We start from the raw sequence: 16,163 nt of genomic DNA on the forward strand, positions 1-16,163 counted from the left end.
TTTGGACATAAAAGACTAAAAACACCAGCAAATCAACTACCAGTCATTTTAATTTTGGAAATCTATTACCAAGTATTCTGACGCATAATAGAGAGATATAGTGTGTGTATAGCGAAGTTACCATTACTCATAGCCAAGTTATCGTTACTCATTGTATATTATTATTATTATTATTACGTGTTCTTACTTTTCTATTATTTCTCTGGCCTGGTATTGTATCGTTAGTAAAATGTTGGTATCGTGAAAACACTACAGTGTATAGCAAAGTTATCATTACTCACTGCCAAGTTATCGTTACTCATTGTATATTATTATAACTGACTATTTAGTGTTATGTTTTAAATATAATTTCTCTATTTTTCTTTCCTTCTGCATTGTTAGTCTACACCTGTTGTTTACGAAGCATGTGACAAAAAAACATTTCATTTGATTTTGATTGGATTTATGTGATCGTATACAAAATGTAAGCAAGGTTTGAAATGATAATGTTTTAGTCAAATATTATATCTGTTTGGCCTTCTTGCTGTCAATTTGCAGTCTACAAATTATTTGTAATTATGTTCTGGCCCCCTGAACATCTCTCTCAAAAAAAAAATGTGTCCTGCGGCTAAATCTAGTTGCTGTTCCCTGATATAGAAAGTTGTGATGTTATATCACTCCGCATTGTGAAAGTGTTATGGCTGGCTGGTGCTTCTGGGTGTTTGTGTGTACAGTATGTATGAGACCAGGTTGATAATGATGATGGATGACTTCTTCTAAAGTGTATAACTAGTGTGACAAAAAAGTGTCATTGGGCCTCAGAAAGGAAAAGGTGTACCAAATAACCAGCAGGTGGAGAAATACAATGTAGTGTAATAGCTGTCTCACACTGACCTCTCCACCTTCAGTGTCACTGAAAGTTTCTCAGGAGATGCAAGTGTATCTAAAAGTAACATTAAAATAAAGACATACATCTAGGAGATGATCGGCCAATAAGTATTGCTATTTTATTTGATATGCAAAGTCATACACGCACGTGTCAAAATATACACTGGTAGAAATGTATTTGTCCTTTCACTGTAAATCATGTAGTGATTTCTACAAAACTGGTTCAAATACTGCAGACCTGCTATATATCCCTAATCTCCAACTTTGTCTTTGCTTTAAAATGCCAATAAGGTGGCTGAGGTACAGTACGTTACCCCTATACAATGAAAAGCCCTATGTAAATACAATCCATATTATAATACTATTATTTAACCTACCTCACATATTAATTTAGAAGATACAATCTCTTTATATTTGTCCCTAAATGTTTCATCCTTCTCTACCAAAAGAAAAGCTGGTGAAAAAAGAAGAGGAAGAAACAAAACCAGCACCAGTGTGGCCATCCCTAAGGCCAAACAATATAATATCATTGTCGTCTTCTCTCCTCTTCTCGCTTTATGTTGGGTGGGGCTAAGGAGAGAAGGAAGGTGCTGATTGGTTAATTCATATTTTTCTTCACCCTACTTGCCTAGGCTGGACACAGGAAGTAGTGGACATAACTATAGGAAGTTGTGGTATTAGGGGAGGAGTCTCCTTTTCTATGGCCAAAACCAAGCCAAGACGGTTGCTCAGGCAGATGCCTTGCTTCCCCCTCGGAATGGAAACACCATCCGAGGTCTCTAAAGCCAGAAAACAAAGAGGTGGGCATAACCAGTTAATTGGGAATGAGGGTCATTGTGTAAGTGCACAGCCATAAGACAGTCAACACTATCATTTAACAACATAGCGCCTACTACAAAATGCCATGGTAGTTAACATCAACACTGTGTCATGACACAAAAAATTGTCAAATTACTTATTCTATTTATGTCTCATGTTATGCCTTGTCACATTATGGCTTTCAACAAGTGTTACAACCGTTCTAACAGTACATCAAAAGATCTACATTGTAATGTGAGGTGTTATTTACATATCCATCCATCAATGGGATCTTATTTAAAGGCAGATTAATATACAGATAATACATTTAACAGTGGAGGCAGGTAAAGGGAGAATGGCTCATAGTAATGGCTTGAATGGAATGATAGCCATTACAATGAACCTGTCCTCCGATTTAAAATGACACCAGCCACAGCTGACATATCAACACATGCAATTCAAGGGGGAGGAAAGTACATGATTAGGACACAACAGATCCCAGCCTCCAGAGTTGTGATCCTGGATGATTTCTACATCAGGTCAAGGGTCAAATGAGGAGAACAGGATAAGAGAGAAGGATTGCATAATATGCATCTGTTGGAGATCAAAGGTCACACAGAACTAGGTTTCAAACGAGGGGGGGGAATCAATGACATAATTACACACACACTTCTTTACAATATAACAGCCATGTCAATATGCCTGCTTTATTTTTCTAAAATAGTTAGTATAAAAGTTAGTATAAAAGCTTTACCTTTTATAGAATGACATAACAATATAAATCATATGATAAATAGGCAATACTGCTATGTAATATGAGTTGATGTAAAGGACCAGTGCAGTCAAAATTCAGATTTTCCTGTGTTTTGTATCATATTGTACAACAGCTGATGAAACACTGTTTCCTCATTGTAAAAAAAGATACCACTATTATTTTCTGATAGTTGCTGGTTGAAAATACAATCTACACAGGACCTTCTAATCACAACGTTTGCATGAGCAGGGGTTTTGGCTTTCCATTGACACAGAATGTTATTTTTCGCTTACGTTTTTATGTACTGAATAAAAATGTCCATTGCATTTTGCAACTCTACCGATAGTTTTGTCACAAAAACTGTTCCGTTAAATTGCAAATGTGCCTACTCTGCTCTTGGCACCTGCGTCTACATGACGAGATTATTATGGATAAGAGCGAGAATGTTTATTTGTCAAACGGAAGTCAAGCATCGATCATCATGTCACCAGAATAAGACACTCAATATTTATTGGAAAGGAGCATCAAGATCACTGTGCACTTTCACCACCCTGTGAAGTTCATCAATTTATTTCATCTGAAGCCTAATAAATCGTATGGTAACACTGGTATGACCACTAGATGTGACATGACACTCACTATTGAAGCCATTCTAGTGCCTACTAATGCTATATGGGCCACATGTCTCAGAGTAGAAGTGCTTATTTAGGATCAGGTCCCCTCTAAATATCCTGTTCATATTGGGATAAATGTAAACTACATCATTAGAGGGATAAAGTTTGGTCAGAGAGGGAAAGAGGAGGGCACATGTCAGATCTATCTAACATTTAAACTTACTTATAAGGTACCAAAGAGTTTGCAGGTTTATTTCTTCTTTCCTCCTAATGACTTGCTCTCAGTTTTTTTCTTCTGTGCCTCGTAGAACAAAAGACACCTTTATGTTAACACAAGGAGGGATTTTATAGAGTAATAAAGCTGGTAGATAGTATAAGGTCCAAGGCCACAGTTATTGGGTGTAGGGTGAAGTTGCCCCTAGACGCTGGTCTTGGGTCAGTTTAAAAGTTTCCCCACTAGTGTTAAGGTTAGGACTGAGGAAGCTGATTCTAGATCTGCACATAGGGGAAACGTCACCCCTGAGCCAGTTATTGTCAGTGCTACCCTGCTGTAGTAGTGCCTTGTAACAGGACATACTGTATCTACACACAATACAAGGAAAGCAAAGCTGAGGCAGAGGTGTCATGCACTTTTTTCAAAGAGGAACTGATGGCCAAATTCGATATCTTTTAGTTAATTATGCATTGAAGAAACATATATTTTATATTTTCAGCAAACAAATGCATAAAAGGGCCCCCAGTTTCAATGGGTATGACACATTCAGCTTAACTTCAGTCAATTCAGGAAAATAATTCAGCGCACAATTTTAACTACAAATGCCAATGTTCTCAATTGCTTTTTTTCTCAAGAGTCTGTATAATGAGTCAGCCATATTGTATTCCATGTTTTTTCCTTTTATTTTTAACAAACAATGCAAATGAGATTGACCTCAATTCTTGTGGTCAACGAGGTGTGAGGAGAAGGGTTTTACCTCTGTCATGGCATCGTCAATCTGTTTTAGTTCTTCATAGTGGTCTCGAGAATCCCGCAAAGGCTGCACCATAATCTCCTCAATCTGGGGGAAGAGCTAGGACACACATTAAGATGTAGTCATTTAAGAGTGTCTCAGAACATGAAAGATTGTCATCCCATTAGCTTTTTGTCCCAAAATAGTTTTCATCCATTATCCTACTTAATTTTTTAAGTCACCTGCTGCCACTGATTTACATCCATAGATTAAGGTGCAGTTTCCCAGACACCGATTAAGCCTAGTCCCGGACTAAAAAGCATTTTCAATGGAGATTCTCCATTGCACTTGTTTTTAGTCCAGGACTAGGCTTAATCGGTGTCCAGGAAACCGTCCCACAGTGTTATAGCATACATTTTTGTTGGCAGACATTTTGGGTTGTTGAATCCCATCTCTGGATCTAACCCAGTCACAGGCGCACTCGGAAGAAGAAACACACCTTCATAACAGTCTCAAACATTGGAATGAGGACAAATTTGATGAAGCCGATCTGAGCGGTGGGTTTGGTCACTTTGTCCCGATCCATGAACGGAGCTACTGGGAGACCCTCAGATTTCTCTCTGTCACTCTGAACACAAAAACAGATAATGAAAGCCTATACAGAACATTTGCTTCTTTCCTCATTGGAAAGAAAGGGGCAAACCTCCCCACACACATTGGCAAAAGCATATATAGTTTGCCTTAAACCAAGGATTTGTGTGATTTCATGAGATAAGAAATTTAAATATTTTTAAGGTGAAAATACTTCCTTGCAACATTGAAGGTTGTTCAAGACTCGTGGACATCTCTCGTGGACAGATGCACGTACCATAAATGGTAGTAGCATCTGTCGACAGGATGCAATGACTAATGAGAACTTTGTTCTGGTACACTGATGTTTCGTCACTGATCATTTGGACAAATCTAAATTTCATAGGCTCTGCATCTTTGAATTCCGGAAGGGGAAGGTACATTTGGCCCATAGACTTGCCCGAAACTGGCTGAGAGTTTTCATTTGGAGGGGTGGAGACTTTGCTAGTCTTGTAAGAGTGTTTTCTAACATGTCTCCCCCCAGAACTTAATTTGCATGATTTTTGTTCTGTGTGTCCCAGATTAGTCAAGACTATACTTTTTCTTCACAATTACTGTTATTATTTAAAATAATGGTGAGTTAATTGACAATAATTTTCAAAAGAGCAGTAACTCACCTGCATAAAGTATTCCTCCAGCAGGCAGTCTAACCAGGGCTCGGCCACCTCCGTGGGTCTCACCTCGTTGGAGATGTCACAGCACTTGATCAGCACCAGCTTTAGCTGCACAGAGACGCAACAACAATCCTCAAACATAATGGATGTAACACCTAACAACCTTGTCAAGAGGTCTTGGCATTAAGGCTAAGGTGCTGGGTTGTCCATTGCTAGACCCGGGTTTGGGCTTCCGCCAAAGTCTCTGCAATACATTTGACACATACTGTATATCAACCATGACCACCCTGACTTGAGGATATACGTAAATGCATACATACACATTTCACATGCTCGTCGTTGGTGAAGTCAAAGTTGTCCACGTTCTGCTTGAAGGAGTCCAGTATCTCACCGTGTCTGGCCATGTCTGTGGCTAAGATGAGAGTGATGATAGCCTGCCAAGGTCGCAAATAATATCATTATACTATACTAGAAACCAATCCTGACCAAAATCACGACCAAAAGCCATCCTCTGTGCGAAACTATCCCTATGTTTAGGTGGTGATGTGTAATACCATTCATTTTACAATAACGTTGGTTTCTATTCATGGTAGGCTATACACTGAGTGTACAAAACATTAGGAACACCTGCTATTTCCATGACATAGACTGACCAGGTGAATCCAGGTGAAAGCTATGATCCCATATTGAAGTCACTTGTTAAATCCACTTCAGTGTAGATGAAGGGGAGGAGACAGGTTAAGGAAGGATTTTTAAGCCTTGAGACTTGTGTATGTATGGATTGTGTATGTGTGCCATTCAGAGGGTGAATGGCAAGACAAAATATTTAAGTGCCTTTGAACGGGGTATGGTAGTAGGTGCCAGGCGCACCAGTTTGAGTGTGTCAAGAACTGCAACGCTGCTGGGTATTTCATGCTCAACAGTTTCCCGTGTGTATCAAGAATGATCCACCACCCAAAAGACATCCAGCCAACATGACACAACTGTGGGAAGCATTGGAGTCAACATGGGCCAGCATCCCTGTGGAACACTTTGGACAACTTGTACAGTCCATGCCCCGATGAATTGAGGCTGTTCTGAGGGCAAAAGGGGGTACAACTCAATATTAGGAAGGTGTCCCTAATGTTTTGTACACTCACTGTATGTTTAACCTAACGTAACTAAACCCCATTTTTAGCTTCTAAACTATAATACATGCTACTTCACAAATGCTTTGTTATTCATATTGCAGTGAGGCCCTTGCTGTGAGAAACCTGGTGCCTCACCTGTCTGAGGTGTTTGAAGGCCTCCGTTTCTATGTTGGCGAAGATGTTACACTCTGGCATGGAGATGATCTGGAAGGCCACGGCACAGTGGTGGTTCTCCAGGGGCGAGATGTCGTTGTAGCGCACCGCCAGCTCTGTGTGAGCGTTTATCTGGTACCTGCCACAGGACATAGCATTAGCACAGGAGTACTGTATGTGTTCATATATCTATATGATAGCTATGGTCATATAGGCTACTGTATGGAGGATGCTACAACCACAGCTATTCACTACTATAGAACAACTAGGGTTCCATTTAAATTCAGTCAGCTCAGGAAGTAAACTGACATTCAATTCTAATTCCAATTCTCCATGAGAATGTTTTTAAATAAATAAAATAGAAATTCAGTTTATTTCCTGAATTGACTGATTTGAAAAGAAATGTACACCCCAACGCTGACACCACTACTATAGCAACAAGAGCCTTCTAAATCAACAGCTACTGCAAGCATGGCTGGTGCTGCTACTGTCAATATATATACAGTACCTTCAGAAAGTATTTACATTTACATTTTACATGTTAGTCATTTAGCAGACGCTCTTATCCAGAGCGACTTACAGTTAGTGAGTGCATACATTTTCATACTGGCCCCCCGTGGGAAACGAACCCACAACCCTGGCGTTGCAAGCGCCATGCTCTACCAACTGAGCTACACGGGGCCCACTCACACCCCTTGACTTTTTCCCACATTTTGTCGTGTTACAGCTGGAATTTAAAATGGATTAAATTGAGATTTTGTGTCACTGGCCTACACACAATACCCCATAATGTTAAAGTGGAATAGACATTTTGACCTTTTTACAAATTAATTAAAAATGAAAAGCTGAAATGCCTTGAGTCAATAAGTATTCAACCCCTTTGTTATGGCAAGCCTAAATAAGTCCAGGAGTAAACATTTGCTTAACATTAGCAAAGTATTCTTTGTGGTTAAGTCTCTAAGAGCTTTGCACACCTGGATTGTACAATATTTGCACATTATTATTTTTTAGAATTCTTCAAGCTCTGTGAAGTTGGTTGTTGATCATTGCTAGACAGTCATTTTGAAGTCTTGCCATATATTTTCAAGCCGATTTAAGTCATAACTGGATACTAGGCCACTCAGGAACATTCAATGTTGTCTTGGTAAGCAACTCCAGTGTATATTTTGCCAATGGTGACTTTAAAACAGAGTTTAATGGCTGTGATAGGAGAAAATTGAGGATGGATCAACAAAACATTGTAGTTACTCCACAACACTAACCTAAATGACAGAGTGAAAAGAAGGAAGCATGTACAGATAAAAATATTCCAAAACATGTATCCTGTTTGCAATGAGGCACTAAAGTAAAACTGCAAAAAAATTGGCTAATAAATGAGATGTATGTCCTGAATACAAAGCGTTATGTTTGGGGCAAAACCAACACAACACATCACTGACTACTATTTTTTATTTTATTTTTTACTACTACTCTTTATATTTTCAAGCATGCTGGTGTCTGCATCATGTTATGGGTATGCTTATCATCGGCAAGGACTAGGGAGTTTTTTAGGATAAAAAGAAACGTAATAGAGTTAAGCACAGCCAAAATCCTAGAGGAAAACCTGGTTCAGACTGCTTTCCAACAGACCCTGGGAGACAAATTCACCTTTCAGCAGGACAATATTCTAAAACACAAGGCAAAATATACACTGGAGTTGCTTACCAAGAAAACATTGAAAGTTCCTGAGTGGCCTAGTTACAGTTTTGACTTAAATCAGCTTGAAAATATATGGCAAGACATTGAAAGTGGCTGTCTAGCAATGATCAACAATCAACTTGACAGAGCTTGAAGAATTTCTCAAATAATAAATGTGCAAATATTGTACAATCCAGGTGTGCAAAGCTCTTAGAGACGTACCCACAAAGACTCACAGCTTTAATCACTGCCTAAGGTGATTCTAACATGTATTGACTCAGGGGTGTGAATACTTATGTAAATGAGATATTTCTGTATTTCATTTTTAATACATTTGCAAAAATGTCTAAAAACATGTTTTCACTTTGTCATCATGGGTTATTGTGTTTAGATGGGTGAGAAAAAAATCCCATTTAATCCATTTTGAATTCAGGATGTAACACAACACAATGTGGAATAAGTCAAGGGGTGTGAATACTTTAAGGCACTGTATATATTTAAAAAAAGGTATATGTAATGTGACCTACGTGTTGTTGTAGCCTGGGTGATCTAGGTCGTGACACACGGCAGCTGTCATGAGGACGCACATGTCAGTCATGGTGAGCCTCTCCTGAGAAACACAGCTAGAGTCAGTGTGCCACATACCCACCCACACAACCACCCACACACTATCTGAGGTGTGTTCTCACTTGTAGGTTGCACAGGTGAATCATTCCATACATCATCTGACTGACACAGAAGCAGTGGCGGAAGTTATGGAACGGGTTGTTGCGGTAATTCTCCTGGATTCCCAGCTGAAACACAAAGCAACAAACATCATACAAACAAGAAATCAAGCCCATTTTAATAGTGTGCACATTTTGAGTCAGCTCATAAGTGCATATTTTTTCTTTCATGAGATAAAGAATGGAAATTGAGGCTAATGATTACTTGGGTAAAGATAGGGGTTTCCACGTGTGGCTCTCACTCACCAGCCATCGTTTCAGTGTGATGGGGTTCATATTGAACTCCTTCACCAGGCCCAGATCATGATACATGTACTCCAGACAGCTTAACATCTACACATTGGAAACACAATACAGTAATTAGTACTATCAGAATATGTTTAACGCTACACATAGCAATTGTGACTAAGACCGCGATTAGCTATCTTTATAGATTGCCTTGGAAAAAGTATCAGAGCAAAAATAATCATTTGTCAGATAAAAATACATTTTTCTTTCATTCATTCATGCAATGCGTATTTGCCCAAATTAGGCTACATGAAATATCCCCAACCTCATTGTGCTCCCAATGCCAAACGTCAAATGTAGGTTTCTTGAGAGCTTCTATGGTCTCCTGGGATAGAGTATACTGTAGACGTAGAGCAAAGAGTAATGGAAGTAATTTGTTCAGCATCAACAAAAGGTGTACTGGTTATTATGCTTTATTTTGTATTTAATTTATTTATTTAACCTTTATTTAACTAGGCAAGTCAGTTAAGAACAAATTCTTATTTATAATGACGGCCTACCAAAAGCCAAATTGCCTCCTGTGGGGACAGGGGCTGGGATTAAAAATAAAAATATAAGACAAAACACACATCACGACAAGAGAGACACCACAACACTACATAAAGACAGACCTAAGACAACAACATAGCATGGCAGCAACACATGACAACACAGCATGGTAGCAACACCACATGACAACAACATGGCAGCAGCACAACATGGTAGCAGCACAAAACATGGTACAAACATTATTGGGAACAGACAACAGCACAAAGGTAAGAAGGTAGAGACAACAATACATCACGTGAAGCAGCCTCAACTGTCAGTAAGAGTGTCCATGATTGAATCTTTGAATTAAGAGATGGAGATTAAACGGTCCAGTTTGAGTGTTTTTTGCAGCTCATTCCAGTCGCTAGCTGCAGCGAACTGAAAAGAGGAGCGACCCAGGGATGTGTGTGCTTTGGGGACCTTTAACAGAAGGTGACTGGCAGAACGGGTGTTGTATGTGGAGGATGAGGGCTGCTGTAGGTATCTCAGATAGGGGGGAGTGAGGCCTAAGAGGGTTTTATAAATAAGCATCAACCAGTGGGTCTTGCGACGGTTATACAGAGATGACCAGTTTACAGAGGAGTATAGAGTGCAGTGATGTGTCCTATAAGGAGCATTGGTGGCAAATCTGATGGCCGAATGGTAAAGAACATCTAGCCGCTCAAGAATACCCTTACCTGCCGATCTATAAATTATGTCTCCGTAATCTAGCATGGGTAGGATGGTCATCTGAATCAGGGTTAGTTTGGCAGCTGGGGTGAAAAAGGAGCGATTACGATAGAGGAAACCAAGTCTAGATTCAACCTTAGCCTGCAGCTTTGATATGTGCTGAGAAAAGGACAGTGTACCGTCTAGCCATACTCCCAAGTACTTGTATGAGGTGACTACCTCAAGCTCTAAACCCTCAGCGGTAGTATTAACTCCGGTGGGGAGAGGGGCATTCTTCTTACCAAACCACATGACCTTTGTTTTGGAGGTGTTCAGAACAAGGTTAAGGGCAGAGAAAGCTTGTTTTTGAGAGAGGTAGTTAGCAAACCAGGCCAAAGACCCCTTAAAGACACCAACACTCCTTAGCCGGCCCACAAGAATGGAATCGTCTAACGTATCAAAAGCTTTGGCCAAGTCAATAAAAATAGCAGCACAACATTGCTTAGAATCAAGGGCAATGGTGACATCATTTAGGACCTTTAAGGCTGCAGTGACACATCCATAACCTGAATGGAAACCAGATTGCATACCAGAGAGAATACTATAGACATCAAGAAAGCCAGTCAGTTGATTATTGACAAGTTTTTCCAACACAGCTTTAACTGTTTACCTTTGGGTAATTTGGGACATCTCGTCTTGGGGACAGTTTCTTGCCGTCCCCTGTGAAGCTATATTTGCAGCCACAAGTCACTCTAATAATAAGAAGCAACATTGGGGAAAACAGAAGAGCTGTAGCCTTTAGGTTAAGTATATATAAGAACATATTCAAGGGTCTTTCATGTAATGGGCCTTCAATCAACACTGATTTAAGGGCAACATATGGCTTAGTACATTTTAAGAGGCTCTTATTTTACATGATTTTAATCATAATAGACCACACATACAGTATTAATGAGACAATCTGCAGTTAAACCATTATAGTTTTAACCATGTTTTGAGGCTATACAGTGTTTGTTTACAATTACATTGTTTACAAAAAAAATTGTAAAACATGCTTATATTTTGGGTTCTGAAGGGGTACGGCAGTTGAACTTAGCTCATGAGGCATTTATAAGTTATATTCTTCAAGAATCAATGGATATAATTAATTTAACAATCCAAAAATGGATGTAGCAATTGCAGATAGCCCCTTTAAGGGAAATTTACTGAACAATATGTTACTTTGGGCCCTTAAAAGGCCCTTTGAATCAATCATCATGGATTTAAGAGCGTCTTCTATATAATATTTTCAACATTGACCATACCAACATTGACCTTTTAAACTTCAATGTTGTAAATGTAAACATATTCCTCTGGATTCTGTTTAATTCATTATTATGATTATTATTACTGCTACTATCTGATATGTTAATTTGGTTTATTTGCAGTTGTCTGACCTTCCTCCTCCCTTTGAGTTCATCTCATCCCGTAATTTCCTCAGGTCGTTCTTGCACTTCTCAATCTCCACCATTTTAAGCCCTTCTACTGCAACAGAGAGTCATTGTATACAGTATTAAATATTTCACAACAAAAACTATATATTATTTTTACATATTCCATTTTTATATTGCATATACTGTGTATGTGTGAATATTCCCACAAACTAAAGCCAGTGGTGCCAACGTTAATACAGTAACGGCATCACTCACACTCCACTCTCTTCTCCAACATGGCAAGCCTATTGGTCACCTCTGTCTTCAACTCATTGATTCTAAAAGCCCTGAAACAGAAATGGAGGAAAACATAACTCCTTTACTTGAGCAGAAATCTGTGTGAGCCTAGGCAACAGTGGACACCTATGTTTTATACTTATTTTCTTACAAATAAAATCAATAAAATCAACACATTAGACTGAACAGATCAATGAAAAGAGAGACAAAACCAGACATTGGTGCGATGGCCACAGATATTTTCTTTTCAAACTTGAGCAGATAAACTATACTAAACAATACACTCTGGATAAGAGTATCTGCTAAATGACTAAAATATAAAAAATGTAATACTTCTATATCACCTGCTAAATTGCTCTGCCACCTGAGACAAAACATTCTGGAACATGTCTTCTTTGTCTGAAAGGAGGAAAAATATGTTTCTGTGGTTCTGAATTTGCTACTGTATTATCTATTTACCATTACTGTATGTGACTGGAAATGATAGAATTCGCAAATGCTTCGAGTTGTAGCGTACCTCCCAGCTGACCAGTCGACTGAGGCATTACTTTGTACAGGGAGCTGCGATGAGAGAAAACAACAACAACAGATGGCAGATTTCAGTAAACACTGTAATTGCAGCTAGTATCCCACCCTCCAATTTAAGTGATTTAGCTTGAACCATCTGGAAAAACGTTTACCTACATAGAGTCACAATATTATCTTACAGTATTGTTCCAGCAGATTTTTTTGTTGTTGTTTACATTTTTTTTTTTTATTATATTTTTTTATAGGAGATTATATGGTAATAATGTAAACTTTCTGCTACGTATGTCTACACCAAACCAATGACTAATATACATTACCTATTCACAATGTATTGTCTGAATAAATACCAGGGCAAACAGTGGACTGTAAAAAATAAAGTGTTTCCAAAAACACGTGTCATTACTTTGGGGTGTTGGTAGGCATTGTGGGATCGATGGAGACCAACGCTCCCTCTGAGTCCATCAGCATTATAGCTGTATTTCTGAGGAAAATCAAAGTATTACACAAAGTATTAAATACATCAAAGTATTGTAGGCTGCATCATGTTAAGTGGGGAAAAGATAAATGGTAAATAAAAGAACACTTTAAACTATGAGGACAGACAATGCAAGTTTCAAAGGCAAGGAGATCCATAATGCAAACTCAAGAGTTTTAGCATGATAAGTAATGTTAGGCAGTTAGCATATTGATTTAACGTTGTTGATAAGTGCAGGACATAAGGGTGTACAGATGTAGGATCTTAATTTGACCACCCTGTTGCAGGAGAACTTTCCTGCAATGCAGGAAATGTAAAACCTGTAGTGTATTTGTGGATTAAAAGGCTTCTGCAGTTTGTAATTTCCACTTTGAAATTTCAGACTTGATTTCCCCTTATGAAAAATATATCAACCCCTACAAAAATGTCCATTAATTATAATCCACATTTTCTGTTTCTGCAGGATTATTTTCCTGCTGTAGCAAACTGGCTCAAATTAAGATCCTACATCTGTATGTATGAGAGTGAAAGAGGGCAGTGAGGTGCCACTGACCTGGCTATGTTAGAGGAAGAACACAGCAGTTCTCGGATGTCACAGGGGCTGCAGTATCGACTGAAAATCACCTAAAAACATTGGCAAAAACATTAAATACAAATATCGATACAAATAGTACTGATGTAGATCAAACTGTCTATCTTCATACTTAATACTGTCTTGGTACTGTATTTGCACATACAAAGTATTTCAGGGATACTGAAGATAAATAATACTCCTCAAGTAATGATTTTCTTTATAACCGTAAACTCCTTATGGTGTTGTAAACTGAAACCAATAGAATGAATATCAATAATGATGAGAGACAGAGCATGTTCACTCTAGGTGTTACGGCTGCCTTTGTGTCACAACCACCTGTGACACACATCACCCGTCTTTTCTCGTCACCTCTTGACCTGACCAGAGCCCCCATACTCTCACAGGAGATGAACACAAGGTGGCCACATGTAAGGCAGAGAGAGTTCAAGTGGTTTGAGTTGTAAGTTCTATCCATCAAACTACTTCACATTTACTACAATGTAATTTGCTGTATCTAAAAATCCGCTATGGCAATCAATGTCAATGTCAAAACCAAAACACATTTTCCTTCAACTTTCTTTCCATCCTCATTCATGACAATTACAAATTAATATAATTTAAATACCTCAAGCATCCCTTCAATACTTATGATTCAGTTACACTACTTAAAGCTCCTCCTTATAAAGTGTTATATAATGCCTTAAAAACATGCATGCCATTGTTGTTGATATTATTTGCATTATATCAGCTGTCATGAACTGATAATGGCAGCTGGTGTACCAGGATCATAAGTTCTGTCACTCAGTCTCACCAGAGAGGAAGAGGCGAAGCGAGAGGTTTCACTCTTGCCAAAATCTGTTAAAAATAAGCCCAATCCGTTTATATGGGCTTATTTTGGACCATGAGCATCTCATCATTATATACAGATTTCTAGTCTCACTCACCCTCTGCATTTTCCCATCCACATCTAGGTAGACCGTCTTGGGTGCGTATGATGAGGAGCTGGTACCCATAGTGACTTTGTCCCTCGCTCCTCGTCTCTCTATGAAAAAATGAAATGGGAACTGGGAAAGGCACAAATGACAGTTGTCCTTTACTCATGTGGATCGTTGGTACCATGCTCACCTGTCTACAATTAATTTCATGTCATTGTGGTGTACCGTGGGGTTGAGAGTAAGTATGCAGGTACAGAAGGAAATACAGATGTTGATGTCTAGGTTGAAATTAATAAATTATATGAAATATTATATGTGTGGAAAAAAGTTTTATGTTTTTCATTCAGAGCAGCTATTCATCCATTCCATTTATTACATTCATGCTGGATCATTACCATGAAAAGCAAGTAAAAGTAACCTTATTTATCATCATTTTAAAATATTAATTGCATATATTTGAATAAATAAATTAATAGATTAATATAAATATTAGCATTTTCCTGTCAACCAGTTGGTACATAACACATTGAAATATAAAGACACTCTTGTAGCAAAAAATAATATCAAGATCAAAAACATCTTAATGCTAATTCATCTTGCAAATAATCTAACGAAACTAGACTTACATACTTCAGTCAGTCACTGTCAGAAGCAAACCTCTCCTGCCTGTTGATATGCAAGGGGGATGGAATACAACCTGTATGAAACCTGGGGGAGGGATCCACTACCAGCCCTTTAAATATCACCCATTAACTCTGCAGTTGCTAAGGTACCGTTACTACGGCGAAGTAGGCTATCCCCTGACCCTCTCACATCATCCACTCCTTTCAGGAAACTATGAATTCAGATCATGGTGGTAGAATCTCAATAGTATTTAATTGAGTCCTCGCGTCCTCTCCTCGCCTCCAACACAATTTGAGGAGGCGGCTAGGAAAGAGGACGCGAGGAAACACTATTGAGATGCACCCACGGTGGTAGAATAGAATCAAACATTGACATCATGTGCATGTGTTCAGCTTTGATGGTCTGATTAGGTAATGCCTATTCAATGGGTTACCTCAGATTTGAATGGTGAATGGTGCACGTCAGGTGTCTCCACATTGAGTTCAAACCACATTCATACATCATTAACATAATTAATAAAGTGGGCTTGTTCTGATTAATTAATAGTTCACTTAGGGTCGTGGAAATGAAAGGTCCAGATGGTGTTAGAAGTTTAGTGCATCCCAAATAGTACCATTTTGCCTATATAGTACACTGTTTGACCAGTCCTATGGGCCCTGGTCAAAAGTTGTGCACTATAAAGGGAATCGGGTGCTATTTGAGATGCAGCCATGGGTGATGTGGTATCAGAATAGATGTTTTTGAGTAATATGGGATTTAGATAAGCGAGTATCAGCCGTTTCTGTGCTGTTACCAATTTTCCACATTACATAAAATATGACAAGATAAAAACATCCTGGAGCATTTTACATTTCAGATTTTAGGTAGACTTCCTTTTAATAAATAATTCCCCTTTGAATATTCATTCTATATAAAAGTAAAACATGCCCTTTTCAGGAATTGAAA

General features: G+C 38.6%; 1 protein-coding gene across 1 annotated transcript; it reads right to left on the reverse strand.

Annotated features, from left to right (window-relative positions):
* Window positions 1-1,198: 1,198 nt before the first annotated feature.
* On the reverse strand, window positions 1,199-14,672 carry LOC311142447 (high affinity cGMP-specific 3',5'-cyclic phosphodiesterase 9A-like; the record flags this gene model as incomplete). The annotated part of the gene is made up of 19 exons (XM_084178095.1): window positions 1,199-1,646; window positions 3,257-3,334; window positions 4,005-4,100; window positions 4,480-4,608; window positions 5,228-5,332; window positions 5,545-5,658; window positions 6,490-6,646; window positions 8,712-8,794; window positions 8,874-8,978; window positions 9,156-9,242; window positions 9,463-9,537; window positions 11,044-11,125; window positions 11,810-11,897; window positions 12,062-12,132; window positions 12,427-12,481; window positions 12,600-12,643; window positions 13,014-13,091; window positions 13,639-13,709; window positions 14,604-14,672. 18 exons carry the CDS (start codon window positions 14,670-14,672, stop codon window positions 3,284-3,286), a joined length of 1,560 nt encoding a protein of 519 aa, XP_084034221.1. The 3' UTR covers window positions 1,199-1,646; window positions 3,257-3,283.
* Between the last annotated feature and the right edge of the window lie 1,491 nt (window positions 14,673-16,163).

The sequence above is a fragment of the Coregonus lavaretus genome (genome assembly GCF_964263955.1).
Source record: "Coregonus lavaretus genome assembly, chromosome: 15".
NCBI classification, from domain to species: domain Eukaryota; kingdom Metazoa; phylum Chordata; class Actinopteri; order Salmoniformes; family Salmonidae; genus Coregonus; species Coregonus lavaretus.